Source organism: Rhinatrema bivittatum, chromosome 11 (assembly GCF_901001135.1).
Source record: "Rhinatrema bivittatum chromosome 11, aRhiBiv1.1, whole genome shotgun sequence".
NCBI lineage: Eukaryota > Metazoa > Chordata > Amphibia > Gymnophiona > Rhinatrematidae > Rhinatrema > Rhinatrema bivittatum.
In genome coordinates this window covers 50,514,280-50,541,607 of record NC_042625.1, presented here as the reverse complement: position 1 = coordinate 50,541,607, position 27,328 = coordinate 50,514,280, and the positions used below count along the sequence as shown (strand labels likewise).

The 27,328-nt window shown below is 45.5% G+C and overlaps 2 gene segments (V, D, J or C); both read left to right on the top strand.

Moving 5' to 3' along the window:
- LOC115100800 overlaps positions 1-27,328 on the top strand; it is a 79,867-nt gene that overhangs the window by 2,835 nt on the left and 49,704 nt on the right.
- The window catches only part of LOC115100802, a 68,368-nt gene continuing 60,791 nt past the window's right edge, over positions 19,752-27,328 (top strand). The window contains 2 exon segments of the V gene segment in view: positions 19,752-19,897; positions 20,019-20,335. Of these exon segments, the coding sequence occupies positions 19,852-19,897; positions 20,019-20,335 (363 nt within the window).

Here is a 27,328-nt window from a genome sequence, read left to right as displayed (position 1 = left end):
TTGTCACATTGTTTCGCCGACTTCAGATCGTTAGACACTATCACCCCAAGGTCTCTCTCCTGCTCCGTGCACATCAGTCCTTCACCCCCCATCGAATACAGTTCTTTCGGATTTCCACACCCCATATGCATAACTCTGCACTTTTTGGCATTGAATCTCAACTGCCATATCTTCGACCACTCTTCCAGCTTCCTTAAATCCCGTCTCATTCTCCCCACTCCTTCCGGCGTGTCCACTCTGTTGCAGATCTTAGTGTCATCTGCAAACAGACAAAACTTACCTTCCATCTCGTCCGCTATGTCGCTCACATAGATATTGAACAGGACCGGTCACAACACCGATCCCTGCGGCACTCAGCTTAACACCGCTCTCTCTTCAGAGTAAGTTCCATTTATCATCACACATTGACATCTGTCTGTCAACCAGTTTGCAATCCAGGCCACCACCTTGGCACTCTTCCTAAGCTTCTCATTTTATTCACCAGCCTCCTGTGTGGGACCATATCAAAAGCCTTGCTGAAGTCCAAGTAGATGACATTGAGTGCACTTCCTTGATCCAATTCTCCAGTCACCCAGTCGAAAAAGTCAATCAGATTTGTCTGACAGAATCTTCCCCTGGTGAATCCATGCTGCCTCTGGTCCAGCAATTCTCCCGACTGTAGATAGTTCACTATTCTTTCTTTCAGCAGCGACTCCATCACTTTTCCCACCACCGAGGTGAGGCTAACCAGCCTGTAGTTTCCGGCCTCCTCTCTGCTCCCACTCTTGTGAAGCGGGACCACAACCGCTCTTCTCCAATCACTCGGTACTACTCCCGTTTCTAGGGATCTATTGAACAGGTCACACAGCGGACTCGCCAGCACATCTCTGAGCTCCCTCAGTATCCTGGGATGAACCTCATCAGGTCTCATGGTTTTGTCCAGTTTCCCCAGCTCTTCCCACACATTCTCCACTGTAAACAGAGTTACATCTACTCCACTCCTCTCCAGTTTCTTGTTAACTAGTGATGGTCCTCTTGGGTCCTCTTTAGTGAACACCAAACTGAAGTATTCATTTAATATTTCTGTCATTTCTTCGTCTCTCTCTACACACTGATCCTTTTCACCTTTCAGTTTCACTATACCACTTTGAACCTTTCTCCTTTCTCTGATGTATCTGAAAAATGTTTTGTCACCTCTCTTTACCTCTTTGGCAATCCTTTCTTCTGCTTGACTTTTTGCCGTCTTGATTACTTTCTTCGTCTCCCTCAGTTGTATCAGATATTCTTCTTTGTGCTTCTCCCTTTGGGATCCTTTATATTTCTTGAATGCTGTTCTTTTAGCTTGTATTTTGTCAGCAACCTCCTTTGACAACCAGATAAGTTTCATTTTTCTTTTGCTTTTCTTTACTTTTCTAACATATAGATTAGTTGCCTTGATAATTGCTCCTTTTAGTTTGGTCCACTGTTGAGCCACATCTCTTTTGTTCTCCTAGCTTTTTAGTTCTTCCTCCAGGTACTTCCCCATTTCATCAAAGTCCGAGTTTTTGAACTGCAAAATTCGGGTCTTCGTGCTTCTTCTACATATCCTTTGTGTGATATGAAACCATACCGTTTGATGATCACTGTTGCTGAGGTGGGCACCCACCTGGACATCAGAGACATTATCTCCATTAATGAGCACTAAATCGAGTATAGCTCCCTCTCTTGTGGGTTCCATTACCATTTGTTTGAACAAAGCCCCTTGCAGAGCATCCACTATTTCTCTACTTTTGTTAGATTCTGCAGAAGGGATTCTCCAGTCTACATCCAGCAGATTAAAGATTCCAACGATCACCACTTCTCCCTTCTTTCCCATTTTTGGATGTCTTCAACCAGATCTCTGGCATGCTCTTCCTTTTGATTTAGAGGCCTGTAAACCACGCCAATATAAATGGATGCCCCATCATCATTTTTTAGGTTGGCCCATAGTGCTTCTTCATTCCCCCATCTTCCTTGCAGCTCAGAAGCTTGGATATTGTTTCTGACATAAAGAACCACTCCTCCCCCTTTCCTATCCTCTCTGTCTTTCCTTAACAAGTTATAGCCTGGTATTGCCGTATCCCAATCATGAGATTCCGTGAACAACGTCTCTGTGACAGCAACAACGTCCAAGTCCGCCTCCACCATTAGGGCTTGCAGAACTGGGATTTTATTGCCCAAACTATGAGCATTTACACCTTGGTCAAGCTGGGTAGAGCAGGACACTTTCTGGAACTTTACTTGTCCTTAGCTATTAAATGATCCCACAGCACTTTATGCCCCAATATTAGTATCTAAACAGAGATTATTAGTGACAGCTAAATACAAATAAGAAAGGGATACTAATTAAATGCTAGAATGGTTTTTTTGGTGTTTTTTTTTCTCTTGAATCTTGAATGTTTCTATGGTCATTGAATGGGGAGGCATAGTAAGCATTTTTAAATAAATAAATTCTGCTTTAGAGGAGCAGACAGATGGTCACAGAGGGAAAGATAAGGATTTTGGGGTTTCCCCTGTCCAGCATGAGAAAATATTATCCTTGGTAGGACTAGATCCAGTTCACTATCTACCCGACCAAAATATGTTTTTTAAATCACAGAGGCTGGTTCCACAATCACAAAAAAATAGCATCAGACCCTCTTTTATCTTTTGTGTCCTAGGTAAGGGTTACACTGAGATATTTATAGAAATGAATACACACAGCAGCATTTCTAAAATCTAAAAATTATGATGATGAAAGATGCTGGCCGTGAATAGCATAAGAAAGCCATTACATGTTATGCTCTATGTCAGAAACTGCGGTCAGATATTAGATGTCAGTTAGTGATCCCCTCTGCAAAGGCTCATTCATTGGCTTTCCTACATTTCAGAATAGCTTGCTGCTGGTATTAAGTCAAATTTCGGAAAGCAATTACAAATTGTTCTATTTGATGATGTTTATTCAATGTTTTATATTTAATGTTTCTTGTGTATTGTTAATTGTACATTGATTTTAATTTGTAACCTTATTGTAATGTTTTATTTTGATGTTAAATGTTTTATTACTGTAAGTTGCCTTGTATAATAGATTTGAAAAAGGTGGACTTAAAATGTAATAAATATATAAGCATGCAGGTAAAATGTATCATCAAAATGCTACTCTGAATGTGGACAATTCTTACTCAGGGCATGAAAGCTGAGAGTTGTGAAACCATGCAAACCTGTGTAAATATTTCCTGCTTTTAACATTTTATGCAGGATTTTAAGATAGAATGTAGGTAACTTGGAGTGAGGAATATGACATCACAGTGATGTCATCCCTCCATGTGACTGGTTCCATAACACTGAACTCATACAAGAAGTGATTCAATCCGAGATGTCATCGCATGGAAGACTGCAGGAAATGCAGCCAGGATTATTTACTTCTCAGATGACATAATCAGCCCCCTCCCCCCCTACAGGAAACTGCCAGCCTCAAACATTATCCCCACCTGCAGGGCTAGGAGGAGCAAAGTACAAAGATGCCCTGCACTCCTTAAATATCAAAAAGGAAAATGTAGAAACACAGAACACGAGGGCAGATGAAGACCGTAGGGCCCACCCGGATCTCCTGCTCTCTCCATTGGTACAGGTGACCCCGAAGTAGCAGCAAACTCCATAGCAAATACTGAATCCTTAAGAGACTCAAGATCCGGCTGGAGAACTCTCCAACACTGCCTGCTTTTCTATGCAAGTTCTAGACTCACTTATGATTGCTTCTCAGCTGATTTCAAAAGTTCAACTTCTTTCACTGCATTTCGTACACAGAGGTTTGAAGCTCACCCCTGCTTTCATTTTCTAGTTCAGGTCAGTCACATAAATCATTTATAGATTTAATGTATTTCTTGATTTTCTTTTGCAGTTTACCTCCAAAAATCCCAGATGAGACATTCATCAAACACTAGGACCTGATTTCTGAAACGTATTTGTTTTGTGTTCATCACTAGCTGAGACCTTACAGAAAATTCAGTGGAGGATTTTAGGCCCAGTCCCAGCACTGCCTTCCCTCTTCCTGGGCTGACCTAAGCATTCTCTCCCCTTCCCCCTTTGGAAGTCTCACCGCTCGCACAGCTGCACGGTGCCCACTCACAGCCACCACTGAAAGAGAGCAGTCCCTGAGACGCAGCCCTCAAGCGTATTGTATAATGCAACGATTAAGACTGAAAGTATGATGTCCACTTATGTGCTTTTACAGGATTGCTCTGGGGCAGGTTGTGATGGAGTCATCATGATTGTTGAATTTAATTATCAAAATTGCAGGGGTGGGGCCCTGAAAGTTAATGGCGGGGGAGGGGGGAGCTGCAAGACTAAAGGTTAGTCTAGGATGCCCAATTCCCTTTCACCAGCCCTAACTGGAAATGCATTTTACACAGTAAAAATATTCCCCATCTGTGTCTGAGAGTCAAAAGAAGGAGGAGGAGCCTGTGTCAGCAACAGCCAATGAGTGGAGAGCAAGGGAGGAAACTGCAGCAGCAGCAGCCAATGAGAGGAGAGCAGGTTTGCATGAAGGGGCCGGGTCACAGCTCTGCAGGGGTATAAGAAAGACCTGGAGGCCTCCCCCAGAAAGCTGCGCTCTGCTGCTTCCCTCCTGCACCATGTCCTGGGCTCCTCTCCTCCTCATGCTCCTCCTGCGCTCTGCATGTAAGGGGCAGAATTTCACATTCTTTGTGATTAGATAAAGCATTTCTCCAGTCTCTCTCCTTTCTCTCTCTCTCCAGGCTCTTTCTTGCGGGGGTCTATGATGGCGCCATTAAGGATCTGATTTTTCCTCTCCAGGTTCTGATGCCCAATTTGTGGTGACTCAGGATCCCTCGGCGTCGGTGTCCCCTGGAGGGACTGTGACATTGTCCTGCCGCATAAACCAAGGCTCTATCACTGACAGCAATTATCCGTTTTGGGTTCAGCAGAAATTAGGGAATATCCCTCGGTTACTTATCTATAGCACCAGCACCAGAGCCTCCGGCATCCCCGACCGTTTCACTGGTTCCCGATCCGGTAACGCCATGTCCTTAACCATCACTGGGACCCAACCAGAGGACGATGCTGATTATTACTGTTGTTTGTGGAATGTTAATGCTCACACAGTGCTAGAGCCCTATGAGGAACTGAGACGCAAACCTCACAGCCGCTCCTCCTTGCACTGCAGAGTTCAGCTTCAGGCTGTGCTAAGTCACATCCCTGCTTGCTCTCCATTCGAGATTCCAGCCTCCTCCTTCTTTTATTCTTCTTAAATTGACATTAAGAGCAACAGAATACTTCTGCAAAGATCTGATGGGTTGAAGCTAAATATTTCCCAAAGAAACAGTGCACAATGGGGGTGAGATGCAAAGTGCACAGGTACTTTGTACCACAGACCTTGTACAATTGCTATGGGTAAACTTTTGCACTTTACTTTTCTGAGGATAAAATTTCTATGGAAAATCCAGCTCACAGATTAGAAATGCATGCAGTCATTTCCATGCATGCACATTATTTATCCACCCCACCCAAAACATGCCTGGGGAACACCTCCCTTCATTCTGGCTAAATGCAGAGCCCTCATGAACTTTTGGACAAATTGACAGGCTGATTCTGTAAGGTCTGTGGGATAATGGGTGCTCAGTGTTGAGTGCCCACTCTCTGAATGCGTGCCAGCCCCCTCCCCTGGGCGTGCCAACCACCTCCCCTGGGCGTGTGAGCCTGTATTTAAATGAAGGGGGTCGCACTTAAAGGAAATGCTAAGGATGATTACACACCCCTAGTGCCTCCTTGGCTCAGGAGAGGTGGCTGTCAGTGGGTTCAGAAAACAGACGCTCAATTTTACAAATGTACTGACAGCCATGGGTCAGGAAAATGGAAGCAGCTATAATTTAGCATCTGTTTTCCTAACCTGACCAGCCAGCACATTAAAAAAATTATTTTTTTAAACATTTTGATTCCTCCAACTTAATATTGCTAGAATACTAAGTTGGAGAATGTACACAAAAGTAGTATTTTCTGCTTTTCTGTACACTTTTTTGGGCTGCTCAGAAATTGGGCAGGCGTTAATTTCTGAGCGTAAAATGTGCAGATTGGCCAAACATTTTTTTCCAGTATCCCGGGTGAATAACTAATAGCCTTAGCAACATGCATTTGCTTGATGAGCACTATTAGTTTCGGGGGAGGGGGTTGGAGGCATGTTTTTGACTCACTAAACCCCTTACTTTATAGTATCGGCCTGTGAATGAGGATGACTTTCCGAGAGCCAATTGCTTTGCACATTACTTGTTACAATACCTCTGCCCACTGCAAGACCTAAATACATGCAAGAGACAAAAAAACATCTTTCAAAAATTTGAAGAAGGATCCATCTGAAGAAAATAGGAAAAAGCATAAGCATTGTCAATTTAAATGTAAAACATTGATAAGACAAGTTAAGAGAGAATTTGAAATGAAGTTGGCCGTAGAGGCAAAAACTCATAATAAAAACTTTTAAAAATATATCTGAAGGAAGAAACCTGTGTGGGAGTTGGTTGGACCGTTAGATGACCGAGGGGTTAAAGAGGCTCTTAGGGAAGATAAGGCCATTGCAAAAAGTCTAAATTAATTCTTTGCTTCTGTGTTTACTAATGAGGAAGTTGGGGAGATACCATTTCTGGAGATGGTTTCAAGGGTGATGAGTTAGGTGAACAGAACCAAATCACTGTGAAACTGGAAGATGTAGTAGGCCAGATTGACAACTAAAGAGTAGCAAATCACCTGGACCGGATGGTATGCACCCCAGGGTTCTGAAGGAACTAAAAAATGAAATTTCAGATCTCTTAATTAAAATTTGTAACCTACCATTAAAATCATCCATTGTACCTGAAGACTGGAGGGTGGTCAATGTAACCCCAATATTTATAAAGGGCTCCAGGGGCAATCTGGGAAACTATAGACCAGTGAGCCTGACTTCAGTGCTGGGAAAAATAGTGAAAACTATTCTAAAGATCAAAATCACAGAACATATAGAAAGACATGGTTTAATGGAACACAGCATGGATTTATTCAAGGGAAGTCTTGCCTCACAAATCTGCTTCATTTTTTTGAAGGGGTTAATAAACATGTGGACAAAAGTGAACCGGTAGATGTAGTGTATTTGGATTTTCAGAAGGTGTTTGACAAAATCCCTTGTGAGAGGCTTCTAAGAAAACTAAAAAGCCATGGGATAGGAGGCGATGTCCTTTCATGGATTACAAATTGATTAAAAGACTTGAAACAGAGAGTAGGATGAAATGGTCAATTTTCCCAAGCTGCTTAGTCCACCTAACTGTGGTATAGATTCTCCGTATATCTTTATCTAGAAATGATACAGAGACACATTTACAAATTTTTTTATCAATAATTTTTATTCGCATGAGATAAAACAACATAGCAGAGACTCAATGAAGACCTTCACATTGATATATACTATGGGCCAGATTTTAGTACCTACGCCCGATTTTATAACATGCGCACGCCGATCCCTAGGGGAACCCCGAAATTGGAGCGGCCTCGGAGGGAACTTTCCTTCCGCCCCCCCCCCCCCCCCATCTTCCCCTACAGCTGGATTTACGCTCGTAGGGCTTTTAAAATCTGCCCCTATACGTGCAACACTTTTGTAGCGACACTCACTGGGGAAAGTTCATACAGTTTTATTGCTAATTTAAAAATACGAGAGGTCTAGTTGAATAGCTAACATGAATGACTGTTTCTCATCTTTTACATAATAATCCTTATAACTCCTTAATCCTTTATTCAGTTACCCATCCCCATAGTTACACATCCACTTCACATACATCCCTTCCATAGTAACATAGTAATGACGGCAGAAAAAGACCAAACTGGTCCATCCAGACTGCCCAGCAAGCTTCCCAAGGTAGTAGCTGCCGCTCCATGCAGGTTACCCCCTTGTTTCTGTTAAGGGTAGTAATAGCACCCAACTAACAATCAATTAGACGTTAATCTAATTTAAGTACTTTTTCCCATAATAAGAAATATACCTGAAGGTACAGCAAGTTTCTTTTGACAGTGAAATCTTTTTTTCTGCAGCATTTTCAGCAATGCATTATGATGCATTGCCTATTTCTATACTCCATAGGACAGGATCCCATCATTATGCCAACAGGTCAGAATCACTTTCTTTGCCAATATTAGGGAAACAGCTATAAATCTTTGTCTACCACTTGGTAAGCACTCACTGCTAATTTCACATTCCCCTGCAGTCCATTTCTTCTGAGAAGTATTAATAGCAGGAAATAGTAAATTGCTTGGATATAGAGAAAGGCTTGCAAGATGTTTAGTGTGGAACAACCTTACCCCAGATTCCAGCAATAGACATTGGATCAGGCATCGTATCAGATTACAGGGACCCCAAACAGCTGCAATATAGCTTTCTGTGCTGGAAAAGTTCCAAATGCAGATCTGAAAGTGAGCAGAAGTAAACCTGTCACACCTGTCCCAAGTTCTTCAGAAGTACAGGAAATACAACTCGTGTCAGATCCAGGAGTGGACTGCAGGAAAATATCAGCTCTGTGGGATTTTTTTCAAAACTGGCCTAAGGGGTATCTGATGCCTTCATGCACTTTCCCTGCAGCATGTGTGTCAACAGCTCCCATAAGCACGCCAAGTTGACCCTGGAACCCGGCAGAATTGAGCCGAAATATCTCCAAAATAAATTTCATCTTTCCTAAACAACTAAGAAGCTGAACACATTCTAGACCGGGGTGAGCAGAACTGCGGCTCCCGTTCCATTCATGTAAATTGATTGGGTCCCCTGCACATCTGTTTATATCTCTTACAGAGATACATCCTGGATCCCCGGTCTGGTTCTTGAACCAATTGCAAGTAATGACACTGCCAGCCAGTGTCAGTCACACACGCTCAGTCACAAACAGATTTTTAGATCACAGAAACTTTATTAGCACATATACACTAACACACACAAAGACACATACTCTCTCTCAGACATAAAGTCACACCCACACACTGAGAATGTGTGTGTGTGTGATTGTGTCAGAGATAAAGATACCCACATACATACTCTCTCTCACAGACAAACGGGCCGATACAGTAAAAATCGCGGGAGAGCGGGCGAGCGCCTGCTCTCCTGAGCGCGCGATACAGTAATTTAATTTATTTAAATTAGGGCCGGCGGTAAAAAGAGGCGCTAGGGACACTAGCGCGTCCCTAGCGCCTCTTTTCGGACAGGAGCGGGTGCTGTCGGTGGGTTTGACAGCCGACGCTCAATTTTGCCGGCGTCGGTTCTCGAGCCCGCTGACAGCCACGGATTCGGAAACCGGACACCAGCAAAATTGAGTGTCTGGTTTTCAACCTGCGAGCCGCAGGCCTATTTCAAATTTTTTTCTTTTTTTTTTTTCACTTTTTTTAAACTTTCGGGACCTCCGACTTAATATCGCCATGATATTAAGTCGGAGGGTGCACAGAAAAGCACCCTCCGACTTAAGTTTTTACTGCTCTTCTGTGCACTTCCCCGGCGCTGGCAGAAATTAACACCGGAGCGCCCTGTACCGTATCGGCCTGAAAGTGTGTATGGGCACGTGTCTCTCTCGCTCACTCTCTCTAACACAGACATACAACACTCGTTCTAACATTATTTATTTACTTATTTATTTATGAACCTTTATTTACCGATGTTCGTAAAACACATCACACCGGTTTACAATGAACTGAAAAGAACAGAAAATTACAATGAACGAGGAAAGGGGAAAGGGGGGCAGGCTAGAAAAAGGAGGAGGCGGGGAAGGGAACGAGAGAGACTAAGAGGGAGAAATAAAAGGAACGCAGAAAGGAAAAACAATTGAAACCAGATTAAGTGGTTATAAAACTGCGATTATCATATACCAATAAAGAGGATAGATAATTCAAACCATGAGAAACAATTGAAGGCTGTATACAATTGAAGGCTGTTTACAATTGAAGGCTGTGTACAATTGAAGGCTGTTTACAATTGAAGGCTGTGTACAATTGAAGTTCTGTGTACAATTGAAGGCTGTGTACAATTGAATGCTATATACAATTGAAGGCTGTGTACAATTGAAGTTCTGTGTACAATTGAAGGCTGTGTACAACTGAGGGCTGTGTACAACTGAGGGCTGAGTACAAGTAATACTTATGGAATTACAAGGCAATTATACAATGATACAAAATTAATAAGATGTAAAAGTAAGAGGCGAAATAGTGTGTGGGGAGGGGGGGGAGGGGCAGGACTACATAAAGGGGGTGTAAAGGGAGGAGGAAGGCTACTGTTGTACTGCTGCTTATGTGCTCACACAGTGAGCGCCCCAGTCCAGCACTGCTGCATCTTGGTATAAAGTTCTTGCTTGCCGTCGGCCCTTCCCCATTCTGCAGCAGCCTCCTCCCTTTCCCAATCCCCTTCTCTAGGAGACTCTCTGGTTCCACAGCCAGCTGCGTCTCTCAGAGCTCAGCACAGTCACCTCAGACAGAAGCCTCCCCAGCACTGCACAGGCACTTCCTCCTGGCTAAACCCCTTCCTTCCTGTGCCTGTAGTTTGCCTCCACTTCTCCCCAACCCTCCCATCACTCTAGCACATTCCCATTGACTGCAAGCTGCACAGGCTGCTGCTTTCATGATTCCCAGGCTGTGCTCTGCCTACCGTCTCCAAGAGAGAGGGAAACCAGAAATGATCCATACTTATCCCTGGGTTTATAAAAAGAGAAAATTAAGCCCTGGCCAAGACTGGGCAGAGCCAATAACTCAGGGCTGGTTCAAGGGTATTAGGTGTCATAAGTGAACCTTATAGTCTTGCACACAATCCTGGCCCCACCTTCCCGCAAATAATTAAAACTTATGCATTTATAATAACAGATTTTACATGGAAAACGAACATTCAGTATTCTAAAATAAAAATATAATTTTTCAACATGTATATTATTTACATGAACTGCTATAGTACCAACCAGAAAGATTTAATAAAAAGACACCTGCACCCATATGATATTAAGATTATTGTAAAGCATGTTGGCCTTCAGAAAGCTTTGAGTAAATTCGTGCATTTGCACAGGGCGGCATACTGGGGGGGGGGGGGGCAGCGGCAGCAGGAGAGGCTGCAGGGCTGCCAGTGAAACTCAACCCGTTGGCATTAGGAAAGGCCACGGCAGTTTCCCCTTTTAGCTCTGCGCATGCGCTCACTGCTTTCCAGCTCCCGACCCTCTCTTCGCAGAAAGGCCAGTGCAGCCCAAAGAAAGAGCAGCCTGAGGGGCCATGGTGCTCATCCCACCACACCTGAACTTAAGGGAGAAGCAAGCTGGCGAGGCCCATGGTGGAGCTCATCCCACCACAGCCTGAAGTGAAGAGGAGGACGGAGGGAGCCCTGGTGCAGCTCATCCCACCAAGGCCTGGATAAAGGAAGCCATGTGTGTGTGTGTGTGTGAGAACCTGTGTGCATGTGTCTGTATGAGAGCTTGAGTGTGTGTGTTTGTATCAGAGCTTGTGTTCATGTGTATGTGTGTGTTTTTGTGTGAGAGCCTGTATGTGTGTCTCTGTCAGAAATTGTGCTGATGTGTATGTTTGTTTGTCCATGTGAGAGCTTGAGTGTATGTCTGTGTCAATGCTTGTGTTCATGTGTATGTGTGTGTGTGCGAGTTTCTGTGTGAGATCCTGTGTGTGTGTCTAGCAATCTGAATATGCGAAGCAATGTGACAAGGCGAACGCTACAGCCAGAAGAATGCTGGGCTGCATTGAGAGAGGAATAACAAGTAAGAAAAAGGAGGTGATGATCCCCTTGTACAGGTCCTTGGAGAGGCCTCACCTGGAGTTCTGTGTCAGTTCTGGAGACCGTATCTACAAAGGGACAGAGACAGGATGGAGGCGGTCCAGAGAAGGGTGACCAAAATAGTGTGAAGAATCCATCAAATGACTTATGAGGAGAGGATGACGGACCTAAATATTTATACCCTGGAGGACAGGAGGTGCAGGGGAGATATGATACAGACCTTCAGATACCTGAGAGGTTTTAATGATGCACAATCAACAACAAACCTTTTCTGTGGGAAAGAAATCAGTAGAACTAGGGGTCAGAAAATGAAACTCCAGGGAGAAAGAACAAATAGCAGGAAATATTTCTTCTCGGAGAAGGTGATGGATGCCTGGAATGCCCTTCTGGAGGAGGTGGTGAAGACAAAACTGTGAAAGATTTCAAAGGGGCTGTTGCATCCATCGGTCGCAGACGGCTGTGACCGCTCTGCCTTACCTCTTTTTCTCCCCTTTCTCTCTCTTTGGGCAAGATGGCTGTCTCCGGTGCCGAGTGCCAAGGGCCTCGGCGTTTCCAGACCAGCATGGGCGTCCCCATCCGCCATGCTCATTCCTGTGGCCTCCTAGGGCGCGAGTGTGTACATCTCCTACTCTCAAATACACGTCATGGTGGGAACCTCGGGGCGGCCCCACCCCATGACGTCAGTACCTCCGGGAATATCTAGCCTCCGCCTCCACTACCACTTTGAGTTAGCAAAGACTTCGCTTCGCTACTCTGCCTGCTCTAAGTTGTAAGCTTAGACGCCTCTTTTCATGCTAAGGGCCTTGCTCCAGCAGAAGCTCTAGACACCTGCTCCTCGGGGGTCTCTCGCTTCCAATTTCCCTTCTGAGTCCTCACTAACCTAGACAACCGCTCCTCAGGGGTCTTTTCTCTCTATTCATTTCCAGGATATTGGACCATTGGGTACTCACTCCTCGAGGGCCTATCAACTTCATATCCTGCACCACGGACCTTCGGCCCCATCATTCTATCATTGGGAAGACGCCTTCACTCTCTGAGTACCTCTATGATCCGGTGCTCCAACTCCACCCACCAGCCGCAGCGTTACCCGCACTGCGGGCTCCTGCCTATCCTGAACATCTGGGTGAGACTATACTTCTGAGCCTGTTGAGCGTATTGGCAACTTGTGGATCAGTGCCTTACCTTCCTGCTTTACCATCTATTTACAGCAGTACAATAAAGACTCTATCTATTCTGTGTCTGCTAATGTGTCAGCCTATCACACTGGTTCCCCATGGGGCTCCTCCCCATGGGCAAAGTCATCTCCATTGCGATCAAGGGTCCACAATGCCTCAAACACAACAGGGGCATGGGATAAACACTGTGGATCCCTAAAGGCTAGAGGATGGAAATGAAGAAATTAGTGTATGGGGTAACTTGCTAATGTGGCAGTTATTACCCTTAACCAATAAGCCTTCATATTGTTGATGCAACTCCCTTATTGCTCTCTGCTTCAACGACAGGGGGATAAGAGGAAAAGGGGCATTAGATTCAGATAGCAAGCAACAAGGATATTGAATTTCATAGTCTGGGAAAACAAATAAACATAGGGGTAACTTGCTGGTGTGTCTGTTACTGCCCTTAACCAATAAACCTGAAACTCTTGCTGTAACTCTGACATTGCTCTCTGTTCTTACGGCAGAAGGTAATGGGGGAATTGGACTCAAACAGCAAGCAACAAGGGCCCTGACTTTGACAGTCTGGGAAACTAAGTATGGGGCTGATTTGTATGGCACGGCAGAAATTGCCATGAGCTTGCTGGGCAGACTGGATGGACCGTTGGTCCTTTTCTGCCATCATTTCTATATTTCTATGTTTCTGTGTGAAAACCTGTGTGCATGTGTGTGTGCCTGCCAGAGCCTATCCAGGGTCTCACAGTCATGCTCACACACACATAATGTGCCTGTGAGGGAGAAAGAGCAAGTGTGTGTGAGAGCATAGGCATGTATTTAAGAGATGGAGTGTGTGAGAGAATGAATTTATGTGTATGTGTGTGTATGAAGATAAAGTTTGTGTGGCCCTATCTCCCCAATCCACAACAATCTCAAGGTGACTGGAACTCAAAAGATCCCAGGTATGGAGAGCAGGAGATTTTTGTAATCCTTATTAGTTTTAATTATTGTCTCTAATTTGATGTTTCTACTATTTTGCAATATTTTATTGTATTTTTGGGAAATTTTAGAACATATTTTAGTTATTAGATTTTCTTATTCATCAGTTGTTTTGAAATATTTTATTGATGTTTGGGAAATTTTGAATATTCTATTTAACTAGTTTGAAATATTTATTTTTTTTTATGACTATGATTTTACTATTATGATTGATGTTTTACATTTCTTGATTTTATTTTTTGTATGTTTTATGAAGAATGGTAATGTTTCTGTTTTTTCATTGTTGCTCTGCTTATAAAGGCTCGCCTGCTGTGGGTTCCAGTTCACTTCTTCTCAGCATGTTTCTATTTATAATTTCTGGTCTCTTTTCTGTATTTGTTCAGGGTCTGTCTGTGTCCGCCATGTGTGATCGAGGGGAGGTATTCTGCAACCATATAATTTATCTGTAGTGATCTATAGCAGTCTGATTTGTTCTGTTTTCCTAATAGGAAGTGTATTGGTGTTCTAGGGCCTGGTGTAATATGTTGCTCTTTGAATGCTGGCAGTTAGGGTTGTTTTGGTATGGGTACTTTACTTTATTGTAGTGGTAATTATGTTTATTCATGGCTTTTTGAAGGCCAAGCCCATACCCAGCACACATTACAAAAAATGTAATTTCATAGGAGTTCCAAGTGTCTTTTTGGCAGGATTTTCTGCTTGGCACCACAGCAGTTCATGTAATTATAATATGCATGTTGTCAGTGATATTTTTGCCTCAGAAGACTGTACTTTTGAATGTTCTTTTTTCATGTGAAAATCTGTTATAAATGCATAATTGAATTGTGTGTGTGCGACTGTAGAGGGTGTGTGTGTGTGTGTGTGTGTGTGTGTGCACAAGGCTGTAAGATTTGCTTAGGGTAACTAATACCCTTCCCATGACCATGAGTTCTGTTTGGGGGGTATCAGTTTTTAAAAATATAGATTGCTGGAGGGAGCTGGGCTTTTTTAGATGTGCCCAGGACAGAGACTGAATGATGTTGAGCCCGGCTGGGCAGGTCTCTCCCAGAACACTGGAACAGCAGATCCTCTGTAGGCAGTGCTGTAGTGGAAAGAGACTGAGAGATATGAGCACACAATAAGATTAGCATACGGAGTCCAAAGTAGAATAGGAGAGCTGCGAGACAGGGAGAGCAGGCCCTCGAGAAGCGAGTACCTGATCCCGTAGAGCAGAGAGACTCGGTAGTGTTGTACTCACTAGCAGTAGCAGAGATTCCACGAGACGAGAGGTCTGGCACCGGAGCAGAGGGCAGGCCCTCGAGGAGCGAGTACCTGATTCCAGTGAAGCAGTACTGTGGAGAGAGATGGTGACTGTACTCACAGATGGAAACTGTAGTTAGTTCTTCCAAGTAGAAGGTAGAAGTTGCAGACAGCGACACAGGGAACATGGGCCCTCGAGGAGCGAGTACCGGTTTCCTGATAGCACCTGAAAGAAGCAGAGAGGCCCCCGAGGAGCGGGTACCCCGTAGTGACCCCAAAGGGTAGTAAGAGTTCCAGATAGAGCTGGAGTGGCAGAGTAGCTTAGGAATGGAGAGCGAATCCCATCCATACAAATTCCGTTGCTAACTCAACGAGCTAGCAAATGCTGTAGGCAGATATACCTTGGAGCCGTGACATCAGAACAGGGGGGACGCCCCTGAGGTTCGCGCCAACGTGGAAATAAAGATGAGGGCGGCGTGCACGCGCACACCCTCGAGGTACCTTGAAGGAGCATGGCGGGAGGCAGCACCAAAGCCAGTCCGGGGACACTGGAGAGGTCGGCAAGCAGGCACCGCGGCCATCAGTCCAAGGTGAGCGGGAGGAGCCGCAAGTAGAGAGAGGTAGGCGGGGCGAAGCCGTCGAAGACCGATGGACGCAACAACTTTAGATTCCAGTCATGCTGAAATTGTCATGGACTAGTCAGGGATAGGAGGTATGCATAATCTTTCTTCTCTCTCTTATAAATTCATGCTTTCTAACATATATGTTCATTCTCACACAAACTCCCTTATATTTTCTTTCACACACTTGCAGACTGACTCACACATATGCTCACTAGTATAAAAAGTCATCTTCCTCACACATATGCTCATTGGCTAACTCATTCTCTCTCACTCAGACACATGCTAATTGGTTCACTCACTCTCGCTCATGCACATGCTGAGGAAACCACAGCAAGCCTGACTACTATGCAGTGCAACAATGGAAAACAGAAACAACATCATTCCTCATAAAACATTAAGCAATAAAGCCAAGAGATATAAAACATCATTCAAATCTAAAACCATACTAATAAAAAGAATAAATATGTCAAGCAGGCAACAGCCAACAAACATCCAGTAATTAAAATAACTCACAATTTTGTTCTAATCCTTCCCAAACACCAAATATTTCAAAAGGTAGACACATGAAATAAAAAAAAATTAAAATAATAGGATGAAAAATCTCCAGCTCTCCATACCTGGAATCATTGGACTTCTAGTCACTCACAGATAGTTGTGGATTGGGGGAGGGGAACCTCTCTCTCCCCCCTAAAACACACACATGCTGTCACACACACAGGTTCTTGCTCATTCACATATATGCTATCACATACATAGACTCTCTCACTCCTAGACACACACACACAGTCTCTTTCGCTCTCACATGCACACAGGCAGGCTCTCGCTTTCTGTCATACATACGTAGTCTCTCACATACACACAGGCTCTGTTGCTCTTTCATACACACCAGGCTCTGACACACATATGCAGGCTCTCGCTCTCACATACACATGCAGGTTCTGAATCACACATGCAGGCTCTCTCACACACACATAAAGTCTGTCTCATATGTACATGCAGGTGCTCTCTCATACAGACACCAAGGCTCACTCTCTCTCATACCACACGTATGTACACATAGGGGTAATTTTCAAAAACAGCGTGCGCGTGTACTTTTGTTCGCGCACCACGCGCGAACAAAAGTACGCTGGATTTTATAAGATACGTGCGTAGCCGCGCATATCTTATAAAATCCGGGGTCGGCGCGCACAAGGGGGTGCACATTTGTGCAACCTGTGCGTGCCAAGCCCAGCGCACGCTGCCTGTTCCCTCCGAGGCCGCTCTGCAATCGGCGCGGCCTCGGAGGGAACTTTCCTTCCGCTTCCCCTCACCTTCCCCTCCCTTCACCTACCTAACCCACCCCCCGGCCCTATCTAAACCCCCCCTACCATTGTCAGCAGATTTACGCCTGCCAGAGAGCTGCTGGCGTGCCATCACCCGACCCGGGGGCTGGTCCGGAGGCCTCGACCACACCCCCGGGGTGGCGTCATGCCCCCGACACGCCTCTCGCCCCGCCCTGAAATTTGCGCCGCCCACCTGACACGCCCCCGACACGCCCGCTTTGCAAAGCCCCGGGACTTACGCGCATCCCGGGGCTTGCGCCCGCTGCCGAGCCTATGCAAAATAGGCTTGGCGCACGCAGGGGCCTTTTAAGAGGGTTATGCGCATAACTTATGCACGTAACCCTTTTAAAATCCGGCCCATAGAGTTTTATTATTATTTATTATTTATTTTGAACTTTTTTATATCGACATTCATGTGGCAAGATACATATCATATCGGTTTACAGTGTAACATAAAATTGCAACAGGCATTACATGGAACTGGGTTACATAGAACTGGGGGAAACAGAAGATACAACTGGGGAAGAATTAGCAACTGTTAACAAGTGAGGCATTTAGTCAGCGAAGAGTCGATAAGGCAGAAGACAGTAAATCTCCACCAGTGCGATTTAAAATAAAATAAGGTAAAATAAATTAAAATAAGGTAAGAATAAATAAATAAATGTACAAAAAAGTCGGTGAAGGAGGTCATGGAAGTGATCGTGGAGGTATGCTAGTGGCAAAACTCATCTGGTAATGGGTAAGCTAGTTTGAATAGCCAGGTTTCAAGTTTCTTTTTGAAAGTCGGTAGGCAAGGTTCTTGCCGGAGTTCAGGCGGAAGAGCGTTCCATTGAGGGGGATAGAGAGCACGTTTCCTATGGGGCATAGAGTGTGCCTTTGTATGCCGATCTAATCGGTCTTGAGGATTCATGGGGATGTAGAGGAGTGTTACGGTCAAGGGGTGTTAGATTGTGCATGGCTTTGCAGATTATCATAAGGGCTTTGTTTTCAGGCCTTCCCCTTTCTTCTGGCCTTGTCTTTGGCTGCTGTGGGAATGCAGCGCTGCTCCTCATTGCCGGGAAGGGAGGTGGAAGATGGCCACTGCTACCAGCTGCAACTGCAAGATGGGGGTGGGTGGGAGGAAGAGGGCCTCAGCTGTGCAGGTTTCTCTTTGGGCTGTGGCCCCACCAACCTTTTCTTCAGGCCAGGAAGCTTAAAAAACAAAACAAAACAGGTGAACGAAGTAACCAGCCCACCAGGGATGCCCAATCCCCCGATAGGCCAATCCGACCCTGGTCCAATCCAGCACTAAACACATCCACACAGCACCCAGTCAGGTGCATCTCTGCCAGGAGGCAATGGACCATGGCCCAGAAACTTCCATTCTTAATGTGAGGTCAGCCACATTGGGCTTATTGTGCAAATGTTTTAATGCTTATAGGATAGCAAAACACATAACACTGGGATTCACTACTACCTGCAGGATGAAACTGCCAGTTAAAGTGTAACAGTGGAACTCCCTGTGAGCTGGGAATGGGACAGTAGATTACAGTTTAACCTCCTGTGAGCTGGGGGATGGGACAGTACAGTTTAACCTCCTGTGAGCTGGGAATGGGACAATAGATTACAGTTTAACCTCCTGTGAGCTGGGGGATGGGACAGGTTACAATGTTAACTCCCTGTAAGTGGGGAGTTAGAACCAAGGTTTACAGTGTAACTCCCTGTGAGTTGGGAAGGGAACAGGAGGTTACTGTGTAATTCCCTGAGTGCAGGAAAGGGGACAGGAGGTTACAGTGTAACTCCCTGTGAGCTAGGGGATGGGGCAGGAGGTTACAGTGTAACTTCCTGTGAGCTGTGAATGGGACAGCAAGTTACAATGTTTGTAGCCATTCCCTTGCTTTATCTGTATGTGGTGTTCAGCTTAAATCTCCCTCTTGTAGGACATAGGGGGCATGTTCTCAACAAATAATCCCTGAAACTTCAGCTCCATTACTCACTGCCTGGCACCGTGCACAGGCGAGCAGTGATGGTCATGGAGCAGGGTACACACACAGGCTCTCCATCCTCATGAGAGGGAGGACAGTGACTTACTGAGGGGTCTCCCCCTCATGGTGGCCTGCAGATTCTCTCAGTCTCCCTACCAATTGCTGCCTCTGTATTTTGGATGGAGTTTTGTAAAATAGCGAATAAACTGCATCATTCACTTCTAGCCAAAGCTAAGAAGAAGTGGCTGAAAAGTATCAACAAATATTGTGGGATTTATTTAGCTCTATTTCCAGCAGAATTTCTCTGAGATGATTTTGTTTTAGGGCTGGAATTGCCCCATTCTTTCTTGTGACAACTGGGCGGGCTCAGTCTCCCCCACATCCCTTTCTCACCTCAGCCCATATAAAGACTGTGAGGGAATCAAAGATAGACAATCACAGCCAGGAACACAAGTAGGCAAAATCCATGAAAAAAGAGAAGAAAAAAATGCAAAACCTGTGGGAAAGTCTGAAAATGCCGAATTTTGCAGATTTATTTTCTGTAGTTGTCCAGGGCCCTGCCCATAGCCCAGAAAGTGAAGTCTCTGCTGCAGCAACCACCAGTGTGAGAGCCTACAGGACTAGTGTCCAATGAGGAGCCAGCAAGTAGTGACCAATGAGAGGAAAGGAGAAACCTGCAACAGTAGCAGCAGCAGCCAATGAGAGGAGAGCAGGTTTGCATGAAGGGGCCGGGTCACAGCTCTGCAGGGTATAAGAAAGAACTGGAGGTCTCCCCCAGAAAGCCGCGCTCTGCTGGTTCCCTCCTGCACCATGTCCTGGGCTCCGCTCCTCCTCACGCTCCTCACGTGCTGTGCATGTAAGGGGCAGATTTATTCCCTCAGAGTACAAGAACAAAGACTGGAAATAAAATGAACCCTGTACCCTCTGATGGTTTTCTCCTCTCTTTGATGCAATGGTGTTTTTGTTGTTTGTTGCAGATGTCAGTGGTCAGTTTGTGGTGACCCAGGAGCCCTCCCTCCTTGGATCCCCTGGAGGGGATGTCAGGCTGCCCTGCAGTAGGACTGGAGGAGCTGTCACTGGGAGTAACTACCCATCCTGGTACCAGCAGATACCCGGGCAGGCTCCCCGATTGCTCGTCTATAGCAGCAGCAGCGGCAATAACAACAAACCTTCAGGGGTCCCCAGCAGGTTTTCTGGTTCCATATCTGGGACCTCTGCCTATTTATCCATCACCGGGCTGCAGGCAGAGGACAATGCGGATTATTACTGCCTTCTGTATGCTGGCAGCGGCATTTCCACAGTGACACAGCCCTGAGGGGAACTGAGACATAAACCTCTTTCCCCCGGTTACACTTTGCTTTCTGACTTCAAGTTTCTTCTAGCCAGACTGTAACATAGTGAAGCCTTGCAAAACCCAACAGCAGCTTCTGAATGGACCCAGGCTGCTGAGGAGTTGGCTGCAGGTGTGATTTTGTTTTTATTGTGTATCACTTAGATTTCTATTCGTAAGATACCTGATCAATCAAATAAGTAGAATGTTAATAAATAAATAACATTTAGAAAGAGCAAATCAAATAATTTGTGGCACTCCCTCTGCAAGAATCATTTTTCTCTTTTCTCCCCTCAATCACATTTGCATTTCACAAAGAGATGGTAGAGCAAAATCTCCCTCTAAGGGAAGAGCAAGTAACACCTTCTAAAAGTGTAACTCCCTGTGAGCTGGGGAAGGGAACATGAGGTTACAGTGTTACTCCCTATGAGCTGCGGAATGGGGCAGGAGGTTACAGTGTAACTCCCTGTCAACTGGGAATGGGACAGCAAGTTATAGTGTAACTCCCTGTGAGCTGGGGGGATGAGAGGAGGTTACAGTGTAACTCCCTGTGAGCTGCGGAATGGGGCAGGAGGTTACAGTGTAACTCCCTGTCAACTGGGAAAGGGTCAGCAAGTTATAGTGTAACTCCCTGTGAGCTGGGGAGGGAATGGGATGTTACAATGTAACTCCTTGTGAGCTGTGAGATGGGACAGAAGGTTGCAGTGTAACTCCCTGTGAGATTGAGGATGGGACTGGAGATTACAAAGTAACTCCCTGTGAGCTGCGGGATGGAACAATAGGTTACCATATAACTCCCTGCGAGCTAAGGGATGTGAAAAGAGGTTACAGTGTAATCAGTTTTTCAATGTACAGTTCAGTAGTATAATCTGAACTGTTGTGGAATTTTGTACTTTCCTTGCTCTGGAGTTACAAAGACAATAAGTTAGCATGTGGCACATTTAAAACTAATCGGAGAAAGTTCTTCTTCACTCAACGCACAATTAAACTCTGGAATTTGTTGCCAGAGGATGTGTTTAGTGCAGTTAGTGTAGCTGTGTTTAAAAAAGGTTTGGATAAGTTTTTGGAGGAGAAGTCCATTACCTGCTATTAATTGAGTTGACTTAGAAAATAGCCACTGCTATTACTAGCAACAGTAACATGGGATAGTCTTAGTTTTTGGGTACTTGCCAGGTTTCTTATGGCCTGGATTGGCCACTGTTGGAGACAGGATGCTGGGCTTGATGGACCCTTGGTCTGACCCAGTATGGCATGTTCTTATGTTCTTAGAATGAGCTTTGTGATTTGAAGCTGCAGCTGTCCCAGTGTCCTCTTGCTTCTTTCCTTCTCTCGCTCCAGTGCTGGTTTCTCTTAAGAGATGAATAGGAAGGTCTCACCCTGGAAAGTCTCATAGGAGTGAGGGTTGGCACTGCTGCTGTGCTTCTTGCCTCCAGCAGAGGTCACTGTAGTTATACAGAAACAGAAGCTGTAGCTGGGGCTCATCAGGAAAGTGTTGAGTTGCTGTCTGAGTGCCAGATGCTGTTTGCCTTGGGTTAGATGAGCAGGGTGTGCTTGGCAGCTGCAGCATCACCCTTAGATGTGAATTCAATGTGGAGCAGCCAGAGCTAGGACCAGGAAACTCTTCCTTCAGACAGGAACTTGCTGTCAAGAGCACCTCTGATTTGCCTAAGAGCACATTGAGGATCCGGTGAGACTTCCATCCCATCAACATCATCCTGGGTTTATCCTTTATCTCCTGCCAACACACAAGGGGGAAACCTAAATACAATCTAATCACAGTGCCCCATCTTCTTACCAGTTTGTAGCGATTCCCTTGCTTTACCTGTCTGTGGTGTTCAGCTTAAATCTCCCTCTTGTAGGACAGAGAGGGAATGTTCTCAACAAATAACCCTGGAAACAGCTCCATTACTCAGTGCTTGGCACCGTGTACAGGCGAGCAGTGGTGGGCATGGAGCAGGGCACACACACAGTGCTCCCCATCCTCGTGCGAGGGAGGACAATGACTTACTGAGGAGTCTCCTCTCCATGATTGTCTGCAGATTTTCTTCTTATTCCTGAAAATTACAGAAGGCTTGGGGGTAGCCTACACGGAGCGGCAGTTGCTACTACCCTTAAAGAAATAAAAATAAAACTTGCAGGGCAGACAGGATGGGGCCATTTTTGTCTTTCTCTGCCGTCATTCATTCTGTCACCGGGTTACCCCCGTACTTTGGTGATAGTGAAAAAAGTGCATCGTTCTTTTGTAGCGAAAGCCAAGAAGAGATAAAGAAATTGTGGGATGTGTTTAGCCCATTTTCCAGTAGAATTTCTCTGGGATGACTCTGCTTTAGGGTTGGTCATTTCACTCTGCCTTGTGACAGCTGGAAGACGGCTATTCTCCCCCATGACCCTTTCTAACCTTGACCCACACACATACTATGAAGCAGTCAGAGATAGACAATCACAGCCAGGAACACAATTAGGCAAAATCCAGGAACAAAGGCAAGGAAAAATCCAAAACTGGTGGTGAAGTCTGAAAATGCCTGAATTTGCAGATTTATCGCCTGTAGTTGTCCCAGTGGCCCTGCCCCATTGCCTAGGAGATAAGATCTCTGCAGTGGTAACCAATGAGCCCGAATTAATAAGGTTTGAGATAAAACCATGAGCTGAAACTCAGTGCACAGTTTCTTAAGTCACAGGTTAAAAACTTTAACTTCCGATGCAGTAAACCAGGGCTTCCCAAACTTTAAGCCAATGTGGCCCCATTTTAGCAATTGAAAATTCACATGACCCCAGAGGATGACCAAAACAAATTAGCAGTGCTATGATCTCCCTCCAACAATCACTCCACTGTTCCCCTCCTGCACTCCTGTTGATCCCCTCTCTCAACCTCCACCCCTTCCGAAGGGATTCCTATCTTAATCTCCTCCTCTCCAATAGACCCAACCTGTGCTCCTCAACTGATCCCCTCATAGATCCCTGAGCTCGCTTATCTCCCCAACCCATCCTGTCTCTCACCCTTCCCGGCCCTTCTTATAACCCCAACTGATCCTCTGTCATCCCCTCCCTCCTCTCTCTCACTTCCTAGTGTCCCCTCCAGCCCTTCTCTCAACCCCCCCCCCCCCCCCCACACAATAGATCTCCTCTCATTCCCCAGCTCCTCTCTTACATCCCCCTTTTGATTTTCTGTCATTTCCCCTTCTCTCAGCTCCTCACAGGCAATTGCCCTCCGCCTGATTCAGCCCTCAAACCCCTCCTGCATCTGATCCCTTCCTCCAAATATCCCCCTGTCCAGGGTCAGCAGCAATATTTTTCTTTTAGCCCCAAGCCAAAGGTGGATGACAAGTGATGGGAAGAGAGGGTAGGCTGATGAAAGGGGGTGAGAAGAGAGAATCAGTGACAAACTCCACCGACCCATGCACACTCAGCCTTCCCCTTCCTTCATGGCTGGTCCCTAGCCCGAAGGTGATCTGCAAGCAGCAGCAAGAACGAAAGTAAGCGTGGACCTGTAAACTAGTGCAAACACACAGGCCCTACAGTAGCCCTCATCCTTCCCCACCCAGGGCTTCCTGTTGCACCCGAAAATCATGCAAAGGCAGTGTCAAGCAGAGCCTGTGAGCGCGTGATGGCTCACAGGCCTCACGCTGACTTCCATTGGTGCTGCTGTTTGAGGGACTTGAGACCCCTAGCTTGGGAAGCCCTGCAATAAGCTAAGGGTTTGCTAATGCATGGGGAGTTAAAGTGCAATGACTGGAAAACATGCGCGCAAGCTCTAGGAAAAATGTGAGCTCAGCCCAGCCTGAATGCACATTTTAACTTGGGGGGTGTGAGACATGGTTTATGCACATAAAAGGTTTATGTGTACAAAACAAGATTTGTGTACATAAAATAAGATTTATGCTCACAAAAATGTTTTCAGCGTAGAAAACATTTTTTGTGCACAGAGAACGGGCTTTGCAAGTGCACAGCATGTTTTCTGTGGAGAAAACCCCAGCTACAGGTCCCGGTGGCAGAACTCCAGCTTCTGCCCATAGACTGACACTAATGCTGGCAACGTCTCCTCTGACCAGGAGTAAAACTTCCAGCACTAAGAAAACCTAAGTTAAGCCAGCGCACCCTTCTGAATAAGGGGGTGATAACAGCTAATGCCTTCATTTGCATGGGATTTCCATGCGAAGGTGCTAAACAGAACACAGAATCTTACACGCAGCTCCCTGGTGTGCAAAACCCATTGCTACATCGGAAGTAACATTTGCAACAAAAAATGTGCGTAGAACTGCGGGTAAACGTGCACGCAATCTTGAATTCCATAGGCCCTGGTGTAAGAGACTGCGGGACGATGCAATAAAGTTGCGTAGAAAACGGGCGCTGAACAGTCAGTGCCTGCTCTCTTAACGCGCCCATGGTGCCCCAAATGGGGGGCTCCATGCAATATTTAAATTAGGGGGGTCGCATTAGCAAGGATGCACTAGGGTCACTTGCAACCCTTAGCACATCCTTTCTAACACGAACCCAAACGGTTTTCATGACTGCTGTACGCCGGTAAGGAGCTTTTTTTTTTTTTTTTAGCTTTTGCAGCACCTGTACTGTCAGGAATGGCCACCAAAAACGGATGCCTTTCTCCTAGTCATGAAAACCAATGCCGGGATTATCAGCGTCGGTTTTCGTGGCTGTCTGCCGGTAACGAAGCCCGATGCCGTTAAACTTGGCGTTGGTTTTTGTGATGGGCCCGATCGTCAATATTTTTTTCTTTTATTTCTTTTCTTTTTATTCTTTTTTTTATGCGCACATCTATTAACGCCTGCTCCTGGCAGGCGTTAATAGATGACAGTTAAATGTGCATCAGAGAAGCACATTTTTCTTTTTGCATCGGTAGTGAATGCCTAATAGCCTGATTCGCATGCGTTTGCATGTGAAGAGCACTATTACATTCACTCCGCGTTACACGTGCATTGAATAAGCGCTAATCCCCTTATTGCATTAGGGGATTGATTAGCGCCTATTCTACCCGCGTCCAACTGCACGTTAAGAGTGCACTCGGCTCAGCGCACCATATTGCATCGGCCCTGTGAGAGCCTGCAGGACCATCAATCAAAAGCTTGCAAGTAGCCAGCCCTGAGAGGAAGCTAAGGCAATGCCCAGGAGCAAGAGCAGTGAGTGTGAGAATGAGGGAGGAGCCTGCAGCAGCCAATGAGAGGAGAGCAGGTTTGCATGAAGGGGCGGGTCACAGCTCTGCAGGGGTATAAGAAAGAACTGGAGGTCTCCCCCAGAAAGCCGGGCTCTGCTGGGTCCCTCCTGCACCATGTCCTGGGCTCCTCTCCTCCTCACGCTGCTCACATGCTGCACATGCAAGGGGCAGATTTATTCCCTCAGAGTAAAAGAACAAAGACTGGAAATAAAATGAACCCTGTATCCTCTGATGGTTTTCTCCTCTCTTTGATGCAATGGTGTTTTTGTTGTTTGTTGCAGATGTCAGTGGTCAGTTTGTGGTGACCCAGGAGCCCTCCCTCCTTGGATCCCCTGGAGGGGATGTCAGGCTGCCCTGCAGTAGGACTGGAGGAGCTGTCACTGGGAATAACTACCCATCCTGGTACCAGCAGATACCCGGGCAGGCTCCCCGATTGTTCGTCTATAGCAGCAGCAGCAGCAGCGACAATAACAACAAACCTTCAGGGGTCCCCAGCAGGTTTTCTGGTTCCATATCTGGGACCTCTGCCTATTTATCCATCACCGGGCTACAGGCAGAGGACGAGGCGGATTATTACTGCCTTCTGTATGCTGGCAGTAACATTTCCACAGTGACACAGCCCTGAGGGGAACTGAGACATAAACCTCTTTCCTGGGTTACACTTTGCTTTCTGACTTCAAGTTTCTTCTAACCAGACTGTAACATAGTGAAGCCATGCAAAACCCAACAGCAGCTTCTGAATGGACCCACGCTGCTGAGGAGTTGGCTGCAGGTGTGATTTTGTTTTTTATTTTACATTGCTTAGATTACTATACATAAGATATGTGATTGATTACATATGTAGAATAAATATAAATAAATAAATAAATAATGTTTCTAAAAATCAAATCAAATAATCAGTGGCACTCCCTATGTAGGAATCAGTTCTCTTTTCTCTCCCCGCAATCATTTTTGAGCTGGTAGAACAAAATCACCTTGTATGGGAAGACCAACTACCAGCTTGTTACAGTGGAACTCCCTGAGAGCTGGGGGATGAAACAGGAGGTTACAGTGAAACTCCCTGTGAACTGGGGAAAGAAACATGAGATTACAGTGTAACTCCCTGTAAACTGGGGGAGGGAACATGAGGTTACAGTGAAACTCCCTATGAGCTGGGGAAAGGAACATGAGATTACAAGGAAGACCTTGTGAGACTGGAAAATTGGGCATCCAAATGGCAGATGAAATTTAATGTGGATAAGTGCAAGGTGATGCATATAGGGAAAAATAACCCATGCTATAATTACACAATGTTGGGTTCCATATTAGGTGCTACAACCCAAGAAAGAGATCTAGGTGTCATAGTGGATAACACATTGAAATCGTCGGTTCAGTGTGCTGCAGCAGTCAAAAAAGCAAACAGAATGTTGGGAATTATTAGAAAGGGAATGGTGAATAAAACGGAAAATGTCATAATGCCTCTGTATCGCTCCATGGTGAGACCGCACCTTGAATACTGTGTACAATTCTGGTCGCCGCATCTCAAAAAAGATATAATTGTGATGGAGAAGGTACAGAGAAGGGCTACCAAAATGATAAGGGGAATGGAACAACTCCCCTATGAGGAAAGACTAAAGAGGTTAGGACTTTTCAGCTTGGAGAAGAGACGACTGAGGGGGGATATGATAGAGGTGTTTAAAATCATGAGAGGTCTAGAACGGGTAGATGTGAATCGGTTATTTACTCTTTCAGATAATAGAAAGACTAGGGGGCACTCCATGAAGTTAGCATGGGGCACATTTAAAACTAAT